Source organism: Chiloscyllium punctatum, chromosome 2, assembly GCF_047496795.1.
Source record: "Chiloscyllium punctatum isolate Juve2018m chromosome 2, sChiPun1.3, whole genome shotgun sequence".
In the NCBI taxonomy this organism is placed as follows: domain Eukaryota; kingdom Metazoa; phylum Chordata; class Chondrichthyes; order Orectolobiformes; family Hemiscylliidae; genus Chiloscyllium; species Chiloscyllium punctatum.
The window spans coordinates 40527484-40547896 of NC_092740.1; the positions used below are offsets into that span (position 1 = coordinate 40527484).

General features: G+C 51.7%; 1 protein-coding gene across 1 annotated transcript; it reads right to left on the minus strand.

Annotated features, from left to right (window-relative positions):
- Positions 1-6081: 6081 nt before the first annotated feature.
- On the minus strand, positions 6082-20413 carry LOC140493007 (C2 calcium-dependent domain-containing protein 4C-like). The gene is made up of 2 exons (XM_072591734.1): positions 20292-20413; positions 6082-7570 (listed from the first exon to the last, which is right to left on the minus strand). The coding sequence occupies exon 2, from the start codon at positions 7527-7529 to the stop codon at positions 6225-6227; it is 1305 nt and encodes a 434-aa protein (XP_072447835.1). The 5' UTR covers positions 7530-7570; positions 20292-20413; the 3' UTR covers positions 6082-6224.

Below are 20413 nucleotides of genomic sequence, written 5' to 3' on the forward strand. Positions count from 1 at the left end.
GACACTGTATTAAAGGTGTGAGGTTAGAGTCTGGGGCTCAGACACTGTATTAAAGGTGTGAGGTTAGAGTCTGGGGCTCAGACACTGTATTAAAGATGTGAGGTTAGAGACTGGGGCTCAGACACTGTATTAAAGGTGTGAGGTTATTGTCTTGGGCTCAGACGCTATATTAAAGGTGTGAGGTTAGAGTCTGGGGCTCAGACACTGTCTTAAAGGTGTGAGGTTAGAGACTGGGGCTCAGACACTGTATTAAAGGTGTGAGGTTATTGTCTTGGGCTCAGACACTGTATTAAAGGTGTGAGGTTAGGGACTCGGCCTCAGACACCGTATTAAAGGTGTGAGGTTAGAGTCTGGGGCTCAGACACTGTATTAAAGGTGTGAGGTTAGAGTCTGAAGCTCAGACACTGTATTAAAGGTGTGAGGTTGGAGTCTGGAGCTCAGACACTGTATTAAAGGAGTGAGGTTAGAGTCTGGGGCTCAGACACTGTATTGAAGGTGTGAGGTTAGAGTCTGGGGCTCAGACACTGTATTAAAGGTGTGAGGTTAGGGACTGGGGCTCAGACACTGTATGAACGGTGTGAGGTTAGATTCTGGGGCTCAGACACTGTATTAAAGGTGTGAGGTTAGAGTCTGGGGCTCAGACACTGTATTAAAGGTGTAAGGTTAGAGTCGGGGACTCAGACACTGTATTAAAGGTTTGAGGTTATTGTCTTGGGCTCAGACACTGTAATAAAGGTGTGAGGTTAGAGTCTGGGGCTCAGACACTGTATTAAAGGTGTGAGGTTAGAGACTGGGGTTCAGACACTGTATTAAAGGTGTGAGGTTACAATCTTGTGCTCAGACACTGTATTAAAGGTGTGAGGTTATTGTCTTGGGCTCAGACAGTATATTAAAGGTGTGAGGTTAGAGTCTGGAGCTCAGACACTGTATTAAAGGTGTGAGGTTAGAGTCTGGGGCTCAGAGACTGTATTAAAGGTGTGAGGTTAGAGTCTGGGGCTCAGACACTGTATTAAAGGTGTGATGTTAGAGTCTGGGGCTCGGACACTGTATTAAAGAGGTGAGGTTAGAGTCTGGGGCTCAGACACTGTATTAAACGTGTGAGGTTAGAGTCTGGTGCTCAGACACTGTATTAAAGGTGTGAGGTTATTGTCTTGGGCTCAGACACTGTATTAAAGGTGTGAGGTTAGAGTCTGGGGCTCAGACACTGTATTAAAGGTGTGAGGTTAGAGTCTGGGGCTCAGACACTGTATTAAAGGTGTGAGGTTAGAGTCTGGGGCTCAGACACTGTATTAAAGGTGTGAGGTTAGAGACTGGGGCTCAGACACTGTATTAAAGGTGTGAGGTTATTGTCTTGGGCTCAGACGCTGTATTAAAGGTGTGAGGTTAGAGTCTGGGGCTCAGACACTGTATTAAAGGTGTGAGGTTAGAGACTGGGGCTCAGACACTGTATTAAAGGTGTGAGGTTATTGTCTTGGGCTCAGACACTGTATTAAAGGTGTGAGGTTAGAGTCTGGGGCTCAGACACTGTATTAAAGGTGTGAGGTTAGAGTCTGGGGCTCTGACACTGTATTAAAGGTGTGAGGTTAGAGTCTGAAGCTCAGACATTGTATTGAAGGTGTGAGGTTAGAGACTGGGGCTCAGACACTGTATTAAAGGTGTGAGGTTATTGTCTTGGGCTCAGACAATGTATTAAAGGTGTGAGGTTAGGGACTGGGGCTCAGACACCGTATTAAAGGTGTGAGGTTAGAGTCTGGGGCTCTGACACTGTATTAAAGGTGTGAGGTTAGAGTCTGAAGCTCAGACACTGTATTAAAGGTGTGAGGTTAGAGTCTGGGGCTCAGACACTGTATTAAAGGTGTGAGGTTAGAGTCTGGGGCTCAGACACTGTATTAAAGGTGTGAGGTTAGAGTCTGGGACTCAGACACTGTATTAAAGGTGTGAGGTTAGAGTCTGGGGCTCTGACACTGTATTAAAGGTGTGAGGTTAGAGTCTGGTGCTCAGACACTGTATTAAAGGTGTGAGGTTAGAGTCTGGGGCTCAGACACTGTATTGAAGGTGTGAGGTTAGAATCTGGGGCTCAGACACTGTATTAAAGGTGTGAGGTTAGGGACTGGGGCTCAGACACTGTATGAACGGTGTGAGGTTAGATTCTGGGGCTTAGACACTGTATTAAAGGTGTGAGATTAGAGTCTGGGGCTCAGATATTGTATTAAAGGTGTGAGGTTAGAGTCTGGTGCTCAGATACTGTATTAAAGGTGTGAGGTTATTGTCTTCGGCTCAGACACTGTATTAAAGGTGTGAGGTTAGGGACTGGTACTCAGACACTGTATTAAAGGAGTGAGGTTAGAGTCTGGGGCTCAGACACTGTATTAAAGGTGTGAGCTTAGAGTCTGGGGCTCAGACACTGTATTAAAGGTGTGAGGTTAGGGACTGGGGCTCAGACACTGTATGAAAGGTGTGAGGTTAGAGTCTGGGGCTCAGACACTGTATTAAAGGTGTGAGGTTAGAGGCTGGGGCTCAGACACTGTATTAAAGGTGTGAGCTTAGAGTCTGGGGCTCAGACACTGTATTAAAGGTGTGAGGTTAGGGACTGGGGCTCAGACACTGTATTAAAGGTGTGAGGTTAGAGTCTGGGGCTCAGACACTGTATTAAAGGTGTGAGGTTAGAGACTGGGGCTCAGACACTGTATTAAAGGTGTGAGGTTAGAGTCTGGGGCTCAGACACTGTATTAAAGGTGTGAGGTTAGAGTCTCGGGCTCAGACACTGTATTAAAGGTGTGAGGTTAGAGTCTGGGGCTCAGACACTGCATTAAAGGTGTGAGGTTAGAGTCTGGGGCTCAGACACTGTATTAAAGGAGTGAGGTTAGGGACTGGGGCTCAGACACTGTATTAAAGGTGTGAGTTTAGAATCTGGGGCTCAGACACTGTATTAAAGGTGTGAGGTTAGAGTCTGGGGCTCAGACACGGTATTAAAGGTGTGAGGTTAGAGTCTGGGGCTCAGACACTGTATTAAAGGTGTGAGGTTAGGGACTGGGGCTCAGACACGGTATTAAAGGTGTGAGGTTAGAGTCTGGGGCTCAGACACTGTATTAAAGGTGTGAGGTTAGAGTCTGGGGCTCAGACACTGTATTAAAGGTGTGAGGTTAGAGTCTGGGGCTCAGACACTGTATTAAAGGTGTGAGGTTAGGGACTGGCGCTCAGACAGTGTATTAAAGGTGTGAGGTTAGAGTCTGGGGCTCAGACACTGTAGTAAAGGTGTGAGGTTAGAGTCTGGGGCTCAGACACTGTATTAAAGGTGTGAGGTTAGAGTCTGGGGCTCAGACACTGTATTAAAGGTGTGAGGTTCGAATCTGGGGCTCAGACACTGTATTAAAGGTGTGAGGTTAGAGTCTGGGGCTCAGACACTGTATTAAAGGTGTGAGGTTAGAGTCTGGGTCTCAGACACTGTATTAAAGGCGTGAGGTTCGTACTGGGGCTCAGACACTGTATTAAAGGTGTGAGGTTAGAGTCTGGGGCTCAGACACTGTATTAAAGGTGTGAGGTTAGAGTCTGGGGCTCAGACACTGTATTAAAGGTGTGAGGTAAGAGTCTGGGGCTCAGACACTGTATTAAAGGTGTGAGGTTCGGGACTGGGGCTCAGACACTGTATTAAAGGTGTGAGGTTAGAGTCTGGGGCTCAGACACTGTATTAAAGGTGTGAGGTTAGAGTCTGGGGATCAGACACTGTATTAAAGGTGTGAGGTTAGGGACTGGGTCTCAGACACTGTATTAAAGGTGTTAGGTTTCAGTTTATGAGTATCCCAATCCTGAGTCAAAGTGGTTTTATATCCGAAGTTGGAATTTTTGAAATGGTCACTCTCTCTCCCTATCACTCTCCGCCCATCCCCGCCCCCCCCCCCCCCCCCATCTCTCTCTACCTTTATTTGCCTGTCTTTCTCTCTCCCTTCTCCTTCCTTTCTTTGCCTGCCTCCCTATCTCTCTCCCTCCCCCTCTCCCCTCACTCATTTTCTCTTCAACCTCCCTCTCTCTTCTGATCTCTCTCTCTCTACCTTCACTGACTGGCTCTCTGACTCAATTGCTCTCCTCCTCTACATCTCTCCATCTCTCCTTCTCTCCAATCTTTTTCTCTTCCAATTCTCCCCTCAGCCTGTCTCCCTCTTTCTGCTCTCTCTCTCTCTCCCCCCCCTTCTCTCAATCTCTCTCCCTCCCTCTCTCCCTTCTCCCTCTCGTCCTCTGTATTTCTCTTCCCCCCCCCTCCACCCATTCTCTCTATCTTGCTCTCCTCCTTTTCTGGCACTCTATCTGTATCTCCCCTTCCACGTTCTCTCTCTCTCTAACCCTCTCTCTTGTTCTCTCTATCTCTCTCTTCCTCTCTCTCTACATTTCTCTCTCCCTCCTCTCTCTCCCTCTCCCACTCTCCTATTTCAATCTGTCTCCCTCCTCTCTCCCTATTTCTCTCTCTCTCCCTCCATCTCTCTCTTGTTCTATCTTCCTCTCCCTCTCCTCTCTATATCTTTCTCATTCTCTCTATCTCTCTTGTTCTATCTCTGTCTCTCCCTCCCCTCTCCATCTCTCTCTTGGTCTCTCTCCCTCTCCCTCCCCTCTCTATATCTCTCTCATTCTCTCTATCGCTCTCGTTCTCTCTATCTCTATCTCTCTCTCCCCTCTCCTTCTTTCTCTTGTTCTCTCTCCCTCCCTCCCTCCCCTCGCTATCTCTCTCTCATTCTATCTCTCTGTCTCTCCCTTCCCTATCTCTCCCTCTATCTCTCTCTCCCTCCCCCCCCATCTCTCTCTTGTTCTCTCTCTCCCTCCACTTTCTACATCTCTCTCTATATCTCTCCCCCACATCTCTCTGTCTCGCCCTTCCCTATCTCTCCATCTCTCCCCCTCCCCTATCTCTCTCGTTTTCTCTCTCTCCCCCCTCTCCTGCCATCTCTCTCTTGTTCCCTCTCTCCCTCCGTCTCTCTCTTGTTCTCTGTCTCTCCCTCTGTCCCCTCCCTCTCTCTTGTTCTATCTGTCTCTCCCTCCCCTCTCGATTTCTCTCCCTCCCTCGACTCTCTATCCCTCTCCCTCGCTGTCTGATTAAACAGATGTTGACCGTGTGCCGTTTCTAAGCGACGGAGCTCTCTCCCGGCAACTGCCAGGAAGTTTTCGGAGTTTATGAAGGGGAAGGGAACATTCTGGAAGGGGGAGTGGGTTCCTGTGTAAATCCCCACTCCATTTTCCAGCCCGGAACTGAACAGGAAAAAACACGATGACAGGCCAGATGGACACGTCATCTTTCTGCAGAGTCCGCTCCAAGTAAATATCCCGGAGGCCGAGGGTCAGAGAGTACATCACTCCTCATTCAAATCCACAGTGCCAATCTCATCAAAAAATGACCAACTCAAATCTAAAAACAAACTGATCACTGCCACAATGTAGCGCACACTGTCAGGGTCAGTGCTGAGGGAGTTGGCGTTTGGGAGGGTCAGTGCTGAGGGAATGGGCTCTGTCGGAGGGTCAGTATTGAGGGAGCGGGTGCTGTCGGAGGGTCAGTGCTGAGGGAGTGGGCGCTGTCGGACAGTCAGTGCTGAGGGAGTGGGTGCTGTCGGAGGGTCAGTGCTGAGGGAGTGGGCGCTGTCGGAGGGTCAGTGCTGAGGGAGCGGGCGCTGTCGGAGGGTCAGTGCTGAGGGAGTGGGTGCTGTGGGAGGGTCAGTGCTGAGGGAGTGGGTGCTGTCGGAGGGTCAGTGCTGAGGGAGTGGGTGCTGTGGGAGGGTCAGTGCTGAGGGAGCGGGCGCTGTCGGAGGGTCAACGCTGAGGGGGTATGTTGACAATTCTCTGTCATAGCTGGTTCTGTTGCTAAGTTCTCTCCTCGATCCTCAATAAAAAGACCTGGTCAGGATGGTAATCTCCCTCCCTCAAGCCCTCACTGTCTCCCTGAGCCCCTTCTCCTCCTCCTCCTCCTCCCCGTTCCACCTTCCCTCCCCTAAATCCAGCCCCTTCCCATGTTCCTGCCTTTGACCCTTCCTCCCTCTCCCCTCGTCCCTCGGTTGGGGGATGGGCAGGACTCCCTGGACAAACGAGGCTCAGAGTCAGTAGGCGTCGTCAATGGCAACGATTTATTACAAAAGCAGAGAAACGAACAGACGGAAATCAAAAAGTTTCCGAACATTGGCCTGCAGGCGAGGGATCGCTCCCCCTCCATCAGTCCCCCTCCCTCGCCCCTCACACTCACTCTGGGTCTAACCCTTGGCCAATGTGTGGTTGCCAGACAAGATGGCCGCCAGGCCTAGTTGGCTCTGTCCCAAAACACAGTCCCTCCTCATCCTGGAGCCTTTGTTGATGACCTTTAGGCCCAAGGCCTTGTCATGGAGGTCGCCCACGGCAACCCCCTCAAAGACGAATGCCTGGTCGAAGACTGGGCTCCGGCTCCTCCGGACAACAGTGCTCCGCTGCTGCTGGGTCCTCCCGGGCAAGAGGCAGAGGGCAGCGCAGCAGCTGACCCCTGCGACGGGGAAGGAGTCCGGGTACAGGCCCCGCCCGCTCACCAGCCTTACGCGGAGGAGCCGGCTCTCTGCCGTGTATTCTGACAACAGAAGGAGCCTGCCCCCGGTGTCCAGAGTGACCCAGCACCCCTCCTCCTCCTCTGCCGGGCCCCACGGGTGCTGCCATCGGGGGTTTGCTGGGTAGCGGAGGGGGCCTCCCAAATCCCGCCCCGCCCTCCGGTGGACCACGGGGCTGCTCTCGGAGGAGCTGCTGTCATCGTCGTCTACAGTGAGGGCCCAGTGCGGCAAGCGAGCGGGCGAGGGAGAGTTGAAGGGCGAGGACTCAGCCGAGGAGGAGGCGGTGTCGCTGTCCAGGAGGCCTCCGGGCCTTAGGCTCTGTGCCCAGCTCTGGGACACAGGCCTGGATCTCAACATCTGGGCCCAGCTCCAGGCCTTGGGCCTAGTATTCAGGCTCTGGGCTTTGGGCTTAGGCCTCAGGCTTTGGGTCCAGCTTCGGGCCTCAGGCCGAGTATTCAGGCTCCGGGCCTCTGGCGTAGACCTCAGGCTTTCAGCCCAGTTCTGAGCCTTGGGCCTAGTGTTCAAACTCCAAGCCTCGGGCCTCGTGCTCAGGCTTGATTCTCGGGCCTGAGACTCAGGCCTAGTGCTCAGGCTCGGGGCCCTGTACCAGGCCTTGGGAGGGCTCTCCCCGGGGTGGCAGAGATCAGGGCCATGGAAAAGTGACTCCTTCCGGCGGGTGTGCGGGCTCTCAGAAAGGCAGACAATCTCCCCAGGGTTAGCGTGCCGCGGGATGAGGCCTGCAGGCCCCTCTTCCTCCTCCTTTCCCTCCCTTTCGCCCCGGGTGGGCCGCTCCCTCCACGGGCGGGAGGGAGACCCCCTCCCGGGTGCGAGTGAGGGCGGGATGAAAAATTCGGGGATCCTGTCCGGGGTCAGCACGTTCGGGTGGCCACCCTGTGCCTGGCCCAGACGATGGCGCCGTCCTCGTGTCCTCCCTACGTCACTGGGTCCCGTCATCGTGCGGCCTACGCTCTCCAGGAACCACATTACGTGGCAGCGGGGTACGGCCCTCACTCGTCCAAAAATTTCTAAGGAAAGAAATCAACGGAACAGAAGCTGATGATTGGACCTCCAAATCCATTCACAGCATGAGGCCATTTGACCCATCCAGCCCCATGCTAGAGTCGGGGGGGGGGGGGTGGGGGAGGGGTTTGGTGTTGAGATGGGGGTCCCGGCGGGTGGGGTGGACCAAGCTGGGATGTACAGGATGACGAGGGGCATGGATGAGGAAGGGTCAGTAGCGAGAGTGCGTCATTCCAAGGGGATTTGAGGAAACCAATATGGCCGCCCACATAGATACACACACAATCCCGAGAGGGTCATAACGGGACTCTCGAACCGACTGCCTCCGGGAGGGTTGGGGGATATTCATTGAGAGGGGGAGAGAGAGGGAGAGAGAAAAAGAGAGTGTGGAAGGGGGAGGAAGAAAGAGAGAGAGAGAGAGAGAGAGTGAGAAACAGAGAGAGTGGGAGGGAGAGAAATAGGGAGAAAGTGTGAGAGAGAGACCATAAGATCTAGAAGCAGAAATGAGGCCATTCAGCCCATCAAATCCGATCCCCCATTCAGTTATGGCTGATATGTTTCTCAATCCCATTCTCCCACTTTCTCCCTGTCCCCCTCGATCCCCAGGACCCTATCCATCTCCATCTTAAATATACTCCATCGTCCACCTCGATCCCCGGGACCCTATCCATCTCCATCTTAAATATACTCCATCGTCCCCCTCGATCCCCGGGACCCTATCCATCTCCATCTTAAATATACTCCATCGTCCCCCTCGATCCCCGGGACCCTATCCATCTCCATCTTAAATATACTCCATCGTCCCCCTCGATCCCCAGGACCCTATCCATCTCCATCTTAAATATACTCCATCGTCCCCCTCGATCCCCAGGACCCTATCCATCTCCATCTTAAATATACTCCATCGTCCCCCTCGATCCCCAGGACCCTATCCATCTCTGTCTTAAATATACTCCATTGTCCCCCTCGATCCCCAGGACCCTATCCATCTCTGTCTTAAATATACTCCATCGTCCCCCTCGATCCCCAGGACCCTATCCATCTGCGTCTTAAATATACTCCATCGTCCCCCTCGATCCCCGGGACCCTATCCATCTCCATCTTAAATATACTCCATCGTCCCCCTCGATCCCCGGGACCCTATCCATCTGTGTCTTAAATATACTCCATCGTCCCCCTCGATCCCCGGGACCCTATCCATCTCTGTCTTAAATATACTCCATCGTCCCCCTCGATCCCCAGGACCCTATCCATCTCCATCTTAAATATACTCCATCGTCCCCCTCGATCCCCGGGACCCTATCCATCTCCGTCTTAAATATACTCCATCGTCCCCCTCGATCCCCAGGACCCTATCCATCTCCATCTTAAATATACTCCATCGTCCCCCTCGATCCCCGGGACCCTATCCATCTCTGTCTTAAATATACTCCATCGTCCCCCTCGATCCCGGGACCCTATCCATCTCCATCTTAAATATACTCCATCGTCCCCCTCGATCCCCAGGACCCTATCCATCTCCGTCTTAAATATACTCCATCGTCCCCCTCGATCCCCAGGACCCTATCCATCTCCATCTTAAATATACTCCATCGTCCCCCTCGATCCCCGGGACCCTATCCATCTCCATCTTAAATATACTCCATCGTCCCCCTCGATCCCCGGGACCCTATCCATCTCTGTCTTAAATATACTCCATCGTCCCCCTCGATCCCCGGGACCCTATCCATCTCCATCTTAAATATACTCCATCGTCCCCCTCGATCCCCGGGACCCTATCCATCTGTGTCTTAAATATACTCCATCGTCCCCCTCGATCCCCGGGACCCTATCCATCTCCATCTTAAATATACTCCATCGTCCCCCTCGATCCCCGGGACCCTATCCATCTGTGTCTTAAATATACTCCATCGTCCCCCTCGATCCCCGGGACCCTATCCATCTCTGTCTTAAGTATACTCCATCGTCCCCCTCGATCCCCGGGACCCTATCCATCTCCATCTTCAATATCCTCCATCGTCCCCCTCGATCCCCAGGACCCTATCCATCTCCATCTTAAATATACTCCATCGTCCCCCTCGATCCCCAGGACCCTATCCATCTCCATCTTAAATATACTCCATCGTCCACCTCGATCCCCGGGACCATATCCATCTCCATCTTAAATATACTCCATCGTCCCCCTCAATCCCCGGGACCCTATCCATCTCCATCTTAAATATACTCCATCGTCCCCCTCGATCCCCGGGACCCTATCCATCTGCGTCTTAAATATACTCCATCGTCCCCCTCGATCCCCGGGACCCTATCCATCTGTGTCTTAAATATACTCCGTCGTCCCCATCGATCCCCAGGACCCTATCCATCTCCATCTTAAATATACTCCATCGTCCCCCTCGATCCCCGGGACCCTATCCATCTCTGTCTTAAATATACTCCATCCTCCCCCTCGATCCCCAGGACCCTATCCATCTCCATCTTAAATATACTCCATCGTCCCCCTCGATCCCCGGGACCCTATCCATCTGCGTCTTAAATATACTCCATCGTCCCCCTCGATCCCCGGGACCCTATCCATCTCCATCTTAAATATACTCCATCGTCCTCCTCGATCCCCAGGACCCTATCCATCTCCATCTTAAATATACTCCATCGTCCCCCTCGATCCCCGGGACCCTATCCATCTCCATCTTAAATATACTCCATCGTCCCCCTCGATCCCCAGGACCCTATCCATCTCCGTCTTAAATATACCCCATCGTCCCCCTCGATCCCCGGGACCCTATCCATCTCCATCTTAAATATACTCCATCGTCCCCCTCGATCCCCAGGACCCTATCCATCTCTGTCTTAAATATACTCCATCGTCCCCCTCGATCCCCAGGACCCTATCCATCTCCATCTTAAATATACTCCATCGTCCCCCTCGATCCCCAGGACCCTATCCATCTCCATCTTAAATATACCCCATTGTCCCCCTCGATCCCCAGGACCCTATCCATCTCCATCTTAAATATACCCCATCGTCCCCCTCGATCCCCGGGACCCTATCCATCTCCATCTTAAATATACCACATCGTCCCCCTCGATCCCCGGGACCCTATCCATCTCCATCTTAAATATACTCCATCGTCCCCCTCGATCCCCAGACCCTATCCATCTGTGTCTTAAATATACTCCATCGTCCCCCTCGATCCCCAGGACCCTATCCATCTCCATCTTAAATATACTCCATCGTCCCCCTCGATCCCCGGGACCCTATCTATCTCTGTCTTAAATATACTCCATCGACCCCCTCGATCCCCAGGACCCTATCCATCTCCATCTTAAATATACTCCATCGTCCCCCTCGATCCCCAGGACCCTATCCATCTCCATCTTAAATATACTCCATCGTCCCCCTCGATCCCCAGGACCCTATCCATCTCCATCTTAAATATACTCCATCGTCCCCCTCGATCCCCAGGACCTTTTCCATCTGTGTCTTAAATATACTCCATCGTCCCCCACGATCCCCAGGACCCTATCCATCTCTGTCTTAAATATACACCATCGTCCCCCTCGATCCCCAGGACCCTATCCCTCTCCATCTTAAATATACTCCATCGTCCCCCTCGATCCCCAGGACCCTATCCATCTCCGTCTTAAATATACTCCATCGTCCCCCTCGATCCCCGGGACCCTATCCATCTCCGTCTTAAATATACTCCATCGTCCCCTTCGATCCCCAGGACCCTATCCATCTCCATCTTAAATATACTCCATCGTCCCCCTCGATCCCCAGGACCCTATCCATCTCCGTCTTAAATATACTCCATCGTCCTCCTCGATCCCCAGGACCCTATCCATCTCCATCTTAAATATACTCCATCGTCCCCCTCGATCCCCGGGACCCTATCCATCTCCATCTTAAATATACTCCATCGTCCCCCTCGATCCCCAGGACCCTATCCATCTCCATCTTAAATATACTCCATCATCCCCCTCGATCCCCGGGACCCTATCCATCTCTGTCTTAAATATACTCCATCGTCCCCCTCGATCCCCGGGACCCTATCCATCTGTGTCTTAAATATACTCCATCGTCCCCCCCGATCCCCAGGACCCTATTCATCTCCGTCTTAAATATACTCCATCGTCCCCCTCGATCCCCAGGACCCTATCCATCTCCATCTTAAATATACTCCATCGTCCCCCTCGATCCCCAGGACCCTATCCATCTCCATCTTAAATATACTCCATCGTCCCCCTCGATCCCCAGGACCCTATCCATCTCCATCTTAAATATACTCCATCGTCCCCCTCGATCCCCAGGACCCTATCCATCTCCGTCTTAAATATACCCCATCGTCCCGCTCGATCCCCAGGACCCTATCCATCTCCATCTTAAATATACCCCATCGTCCCCCTCGATCCCCGGGACCCTATCCATCTCCATCTTAAATATACCCCATCGTCCCCCTCGATCCCCGGGACCCTATCCATCTCCATCTTAAATATACTCCATCGTCCCCCTCGATCCCCAGGACCCTATCCATCTCCATCTTAAATATACTCCATCGTCCCCCTCGATCCCCAGGACCCTATCCATCTGTGTCTTAAATATACTCCATCGTCCCCCTCGATCCCCAGGACCCTATCCATCTCCATCTTAAATATACTCCATCGTCCCCCTCGATCCCCAGGACCCTATCCATCTGTGTCTTAAATATACTCCATCGTCCCCCTCGATCCCCAGGACCCTATCCATCTCCATCTTAAATATACTCCATCGTCCCCCTCGATCCCCAGGACCCTATCCATCTCCATCTTAAATATACTCCATCGTCCCCCTCGATCCCCAGGACCCTATCCATCTCCATCTTAAATATACTCCATCGTCCCCCTCGATCCCCAGGACCCTATCCATCTCCGTCTTAAATATACTCCATCGTCCCCCTCGATCCCTGGGACCCTATCCATCTCTGTCTTAAATATACTCCATCGTCCCCCTCGATGCCCAGGACCCTATCCATCTCCATCTTAAATATACTCCATCGTCCCCCTCGATCACGGGGACCCTATCCATCTCCATCTTCAATATACTCCATCGTCCCCCTCGATCCCCGGGACCCTATCCATCTGTGTCTTAAATATACTCCATCGTCCCCCTCGATCCCCGGGACCCTATCCATCTGTGTCTTAAATATACTCCATTGTCCCCCTCGATGCCCAGGACCCTATCCATCTCCATCTTAAATATACTCCATCGTCCCCCTCGTTCCCAGGACCCTATTCATCTCCGTCTTAAATATACTCCATCGTCCCCCTCGATCCCCGGGACCCTATCCATCTCCATCTTAAATATACTCCATCGTCCCCTTCAATCCCCAGGACCCTATCCATCTCCATCTTAAATATACTCCATCGTCCCCCTCGATCCCCGGGACCCTATCCATCTTCATCTTAAATATACTCCATCGTCCCCCTCGATCCCCAGGACCCTATCCATCTCTGTCACTACATCCTTCCTGAGATATGGGGCCCAAAACTGTGCACAATACTCCAAATGCGGTCTGACCAGACCCTTAGAGAGCCTCAGATGTACACCCCAGCTTTTATATTCAAGTCCTCTCAAAATAAATGCCATCGTTGCGTCTGCCTTCCTAACGACTGACCCCCACCTGCAAGTTTATCTCGAGACAATCCTGGGCTAGCACCCCCCAAAGTCTCAGATTTCTGAATTTTCTCCCCGCTTTGAAAGTATGCCTCGATTCTTCCCACCAAACTGCGTGATCCCAGACCTTCCCAGGTTGTATTCCATCTGCCACTTCTTCGCCCACTCTCCTGACCTGTCCCAATCCTTCTGCAGCCTCCCTACCTCCTCAGTGCAGTGCTACCTGTCCCTCTATCTATCTTCGTATCTCTCCTTTTTTCCCAGGGTGAGGGATTCAGTAACGAGAGGCCACGCTTTCAAGGTGAGAGGCGGGAAGTTTAAGGGGGGATAGACGCGACAAGTACTTCACCCAGAGGGTGGTGGGCGTCGGGAACGCGTTGCCAGCAGAGGTGGGAGAGGCAGACGCGGTAGATTCATTTGAGATGCGTCTGGACAGATGCAAAGGTAGGTGGGGGAGCAGAGGGATGCTTAGGAATTGGGCGACAGGTTCAGAGAGTGGATTTGGATCGGCTCAGGCTTGGAGGGCCGAAGGGCCTGTTCCTGGCCTGTACATTCTCTTTGTTCTTTGTATCCGGTTGCCAAGCTTAGCCAGAATGCTCTCAGTTCCTTCATCTAGGATCGTTAATGTATAAAGTGAAACGTTGTGGCCCCAACACTGCTGGAACGCCATTTGTCAGCGGCTGCCATTCTGAGAAGGCGGGGGGCCTTTTACTCCCAATCTCTGCTTCCTTCCAGACAGCCAATCTTCTATCCACCTGGACAGGGTGGATTTTGGGAAGTTGTTTCCATTGGTAGGAGAGACTGGGACCCGAGGGCACAGCCTTAGAGTAAAGAGAAGACCCTTTAGGACAGAGATAAGGAGAAATGTCTTCAGCACCTTGCCTCTGACACCATGGGCCCTTATCTTACCCACCAGCCTCCTCCGCAGCACCTTGTCAAAGGCCTTCCTGGAGTCCAGGTAGCTAACATCCACTGGATCTCCTTGGTCTACCCTGCTCGTTACTTCCTCAAAGAATCCTAGCAGGTTTGTCAGGCGCGACCGACCCAGATGAAGCCGTGCTGACGTTCCCCTGTTTTAGCACACACCTCCAAGTACTCAGGAATGTAATCCCTCGCAATGAATTCCAGGTTCGTACCCACCCCCGAGGTGAGGCTAATCGATCTATAATCTTCCATCTTTTGCCTGACACCCTTTTTAAAAAGCGATGTCATGTTAGTGAGAGACACAGAGAGAGAGAGAGAGAGACACACACACAAGACAAAGACAGAGACAATGAGAGAGAGAGAGACAGGGAGGGAGAGAGAGGAAGAGAGACAGAGAGAGAAAGAGAGGAAGAGAGACAGAGAGAGAGAAAAACAGAGAGGGACGGACAGACAGAGAGAGAGAGAGAGAGAGACAGATAGAGTGGGTATGTTCAGTTTTGGAGCCTGTGTTCTGATTCTGTGTAAGGATCATGAAGAGGGTGAGGGTGAGGATAGTGTATTCCCTTTGATATCCCGACCCTGGAGCTGAGTGAAGGTGGATCGAGGGCTGAGACTGTAACAGCCTGGGCACATCACTCACCGCAGTGTTAAACCCTCCGACTGGCCGTATCACACACACACACACTCACACTCATACACACACACACACACACACACTCTCACAGATACACACACACACTGACACACACACTCACTCACACTCACACACACACAGACACTCACACACACACTGACACACACACTCAGACACACACACACATACTCACACACACAGACACACACACACACTCACAAAGACACACTCTCGCACTCACTCACACACACTCACACAGACACACACACAGACACACACACACTCTCCCACACACACACTCTGACACACACACTCAGACACACACACTCACACACACAGATACACACACACAGACACTCACACACACACACTCACACACACACACTCACACACACACACTCACACACACACAGACACACACACACAGACACACACACACAGACACACACACACAGACTCACACACACAGACTCACACAGACAGACTCACACAGACACATTCTCACACTCACACACACACACTGACACACACACACACACACACTCAGACACACACACTCACACTCACACACACAGACACACACACTCACACACACTCACTCGCTCACACACTGACATACACACACACTCACACACACTCATACACACAGTCACTCACTCACGCACACACTCACGCACACACACTCACGCACACACAGACACACACACACTCATGCACACACACTCACAACACTGTGTGTATGTGTTTCTGAGTGTGAGTGTGTGTGAGAGAGAATGTGTGTGTAGGTGTGTGTGAGTGTGATACAGTATGTGTGTATCTGTGTGTGTGAGTGAGTGAGTGTGTGTGTGAGAATGTGTGTGTCTGTGTGAATGTGTGAGTGTGTCTGTGTGTGAGTGTGTGTGTGTGTATGTGTATCTAAGTGAGTGTGTGTGAGAAAGAGAGTGTGTGTGCATGTGTGTGTGTGCGTGAGTGAATGAATGACTGTGTGTGAGAGACACAGATACAGACTCACACACACACACTCTTTCACACACATACTCACACACTCTCTCACATACATACTCACACACACTTACATACACACTCACATACACACACACTCACACGTTCATACACTCACACAAAGATACACACACTCAGACACACATACATACACACAGATACAGACTCACATACACACAGACACATACACACTGTCTCACACACACATTCTCTCACACACATTCACACTCGGACACACACACACACTCACACATGCACATTCACTCACACACTCATTCTCACACACTCACAGATTCACACTGACTCACGCACACACAGTCTCACAGACACACACTCACAGACTCACACTCACTCACTCACACAAACTCACACACACCCTCTCACACACACACACTCAAAATGCTCACATGCACACACACACGCTCTCACACACACACCCTCTCACTCACACACATACACACTCACACGCTCACACACTCACATACACACTCTCACACATACACACGCTCTCACACATACACCTTCTCACTCTCACACACACACGCACACACACTCACTCGCACACGCACACACACACACTCTCACGGACACTCTCACACACAGACACACACATGCACACACACTCACACACACTCACACACACTGACTCACAGTCACTCACACTGACTCTCACACACAGACACACACACTCACTCTCACACACAGACACACACACACTCACACATGCATACACTCACTCACACGTTCACACACACACTCACACACGCTCACACACACACTCACACACACTCTCATACGCACAGTCACTCACGTACACACACTCATTCACACACACACGCACACACTCATACACACACACACTCACAAACACTGTGTACGTGTTTCTGAGTATGAGTGAGTGTGAGAGAGTGTGTGTGTAGGTGAGTGTGTGAGTGTGATACAGTATGTGTGTGTCTGTGTGTGTGTCTGTATCTGTGTCGGTATGTGTGAATACATCTGTGTTTGTGTGTGTGAGTGAGTGTGTGTGTGTGAATGTGAAACAGCGTGTATGTGTCTGTATATGAGAGTGTGTGTGTGAGTGTCTGTGTGTGTGTGTCTGTGTGTATTTGTGTGTGTATGTGTGCGTGTGAGTATGTGTGAATGAGTGTGAGAGTGTGTGGGAATGTATCTGTGTGAGTGACTGTGTGTGTGTGTGAATGTGTGTGTGAGTGATAGTCTGTGTGAGGGTGTCTGTGTGTGTAAGTGTGAGAGTGTATGTGTCTGTGTGTCTGCGTGTGTCTGTGTGAGTGAGTGTGTGAGTGTGTGTGCCTGTGTGTGTGTGTCTGAGTGCATCTGCGTGAGAATGTGTGGGAGTGTGTGTGTGTGAGACAGTGTGTATTTGTCTGTGTGAATGTGTGTAAGTGTGTCTGTGTGTGCGAGTGTGTGTGAGAGAGTGTGTGAGAGAGAGTGTGTGTGAGTGAGTGACTGTGTGTGTCTGAAAGTGTGTGAGTGTGTATGTGTGTGACTGACTGTGTGTATGAGTGTGTGTGCGTGTGAGAGAGACACAGATACAGACTCACACACTCTTTCACACACACAGACACATGCACACCGTCTCACACTCGCATACACACACACACTCACACACACACACACACACACTTTCTCATACACAGACACACTTACAAGTTCATACACTCACACTCAGATGCACACACAGATACAGACACACACACACACTCTCACTCTCCCACACACTCTCTCACACACTCTCACTCTCCCACACACTCTCACACAGACACACACACTCACACACACTCTCACTCTCCCACACACTCTCACACAGACACACACACTCACACACACTCTCACTCTCCCACACACTCTCTCACACACTCTCACTCTCCCACACACTCTCTCACACACTCTCACTCTCCCACACACTCTCCCACAGACACACAAACTCTCACACACACTCACTCTCCCACACACTCTCTCACACACTCTCACTCTCCCACACACTCTCACACAGACACACACACTCTCACACACACTCACTCTCCCACACACTCTCCCACAGACACACAAACTCTCACACACACTCACTCTCCCACACACTCACTCTCCCACACACTCTCTCACACACTCTCACTCTCCCACACACTCTCTCACACACTCTCACTCTCCCACACACTCTCACACAGACACACACACTCTCACACACACTCACTCTCCCACACACACTCTCACACACACTCACTCTCCCACACACTCTCACACACACACACTCTCACACACACTCACTCTCCCACACACACTCTCACACACTCTCACACACACTCACTCTCCCACACACTCTCTCACACACTCACACTCTCCCACACACTCTCCCACAGACTCTCACACACACTCACTCTCCCACACACTCTCTCACACACTCTCACTCTCACACAGACACACAAACTCTCACACACACTCACTCTCCCACACACTCTCTCACACACTCTCACTCTCCCACACAAACTCTCACACACACTCACTCTACCACACACTCTCTCACACACTCTCACTCTCCCACACACTCTCTCACACACTCTCACTCTCTCACACACTCTCACTCTCCCACACACTCTCACACAGACACACACTCTCCCACACACTCTCACACAGACACACACTCTCACACACTCTCACTCTCCCACACACTCTCTCACACACTCTCACTCTCTCACACACTCTCACACAGACACACACTCTCCCACACACTCTCTCACAGACACACACACTCTCACACACTCTCACTCTCCCACACACTCTCTCACACACTCTCACTCTCTCACACACTCTCACTCTCTCACACACTCTCACTCTCCCACACACTCTCACTCTCCCACACACTCTCACACAGACACACACTCTCCCACACACTCTCCCACAGACACACACACTCTCACACACTCTCACTCTCCCACACACTCTCACACAGACACACACTCTCCCACACACTCTCACACAGACACACACTCTCCCACACACTCTCTCACAGACACACACACTCTCACTCTCCCACACACTCTCTCACACACTCTCACTCTCCCACACACTCTCCCACACACTCTCACACACACTCACACTCTCCCACACACTCTCTCACACACTCACACTCTCCCACACACTCTCTCACACACTCACACTCTCCCACACACTCTCTCACACACTCTCACTCTCCCACACACTCTCCCACAGACACACACACTCTCACACACTCTCACTCTCCCACACACTCTCTCACACACACTCACTCTCTCACACACTCTCACTCTCCCACACACTCTCACACAGACACACACTCTCCCACACACTCTCACACAGACACACACTCTCCCACACACTCTCTCACAGACACACACACTCTCACACACTCTCACTCTCCCACACACTCTCTCACACACTCTCACTCTCTCACACACTCTCACTCTCCCACACACTCTCACACAGACACACACTCTCCCACACACTCTCACACAGACACACACTCTCCCACACACTCTCCCACAGACACACACACTCTCACTCTCCCACACACTCTCACACAGACACACACTCTCCCACACACTCTCACACAGACACACACTCTCCCACACACTCTCTCACAGACACACACACTCTCACTCTCCCACACACTCTCTCACACACTCTCACTCTCCCACACACTCTCCCACACACTCTCACACACACTCACACTCTCCCACACACTCTCTCACACACTCACACTCTCCCACACACTCTCTCACACACTCACACTCTCCCACACACTCTCTCACACACTCTCACTCTCCCACACACTCTCCCACAGACACACACACTCTCACACACTCTCACTCTCCCACACACTCTCTCACACACTCTCACTCTCTCACACACTCTCACTCTCCCACACACTCTCACACAGACACACACTCTCCCACACACTCTCCCACAGACACACACACTCTCACACACTCTCACTCTCCCACACACTCTCTCACACACTCTCACTCTCCCACACACTCTCACACACACACACTCTCCCACACACTCTCTCACACACTCACACTCTCCCACACACTCTCTCACACACTCTCACTCTCCCACACACTCTCACACACACTCTCACTCTCCCACACACTCTCCCACAGACACACACACTCTCACACACACTCACACTCTCCCACACACTCTCTCACACACTCTCACTCTCCCACAGACTCTCCCACAGACACACACTCTCCCACACACTCTCTCACACACTCTCACTCTCCCACAGACTCTCCCACAGACACACACACTCTCACACTCTCACTCTCCCACACACTCTCTCACACACTCTCACTCTCCCACACACTCTCACACAGACACACACTCTCCCACAGACACACACACTCTCACACACTCTCACTCTCCCACACACTCTCTCACACACTCTCACTCTCCCACAGACTCTCCCACAGACTCACACACACTCAGACACTAGCATCTGCTCCCTCCTTACCTTCTGTCTGTTGATGGTCAGGGTGGTGGAGGTGATGTGTCAGTACTGGAGAAAAAAACACTTCCGAGAGACTCACTGCCCCTTGTCCTCTCTCTGTCGCTCTCTCTCTCTCTCTCGCTCTG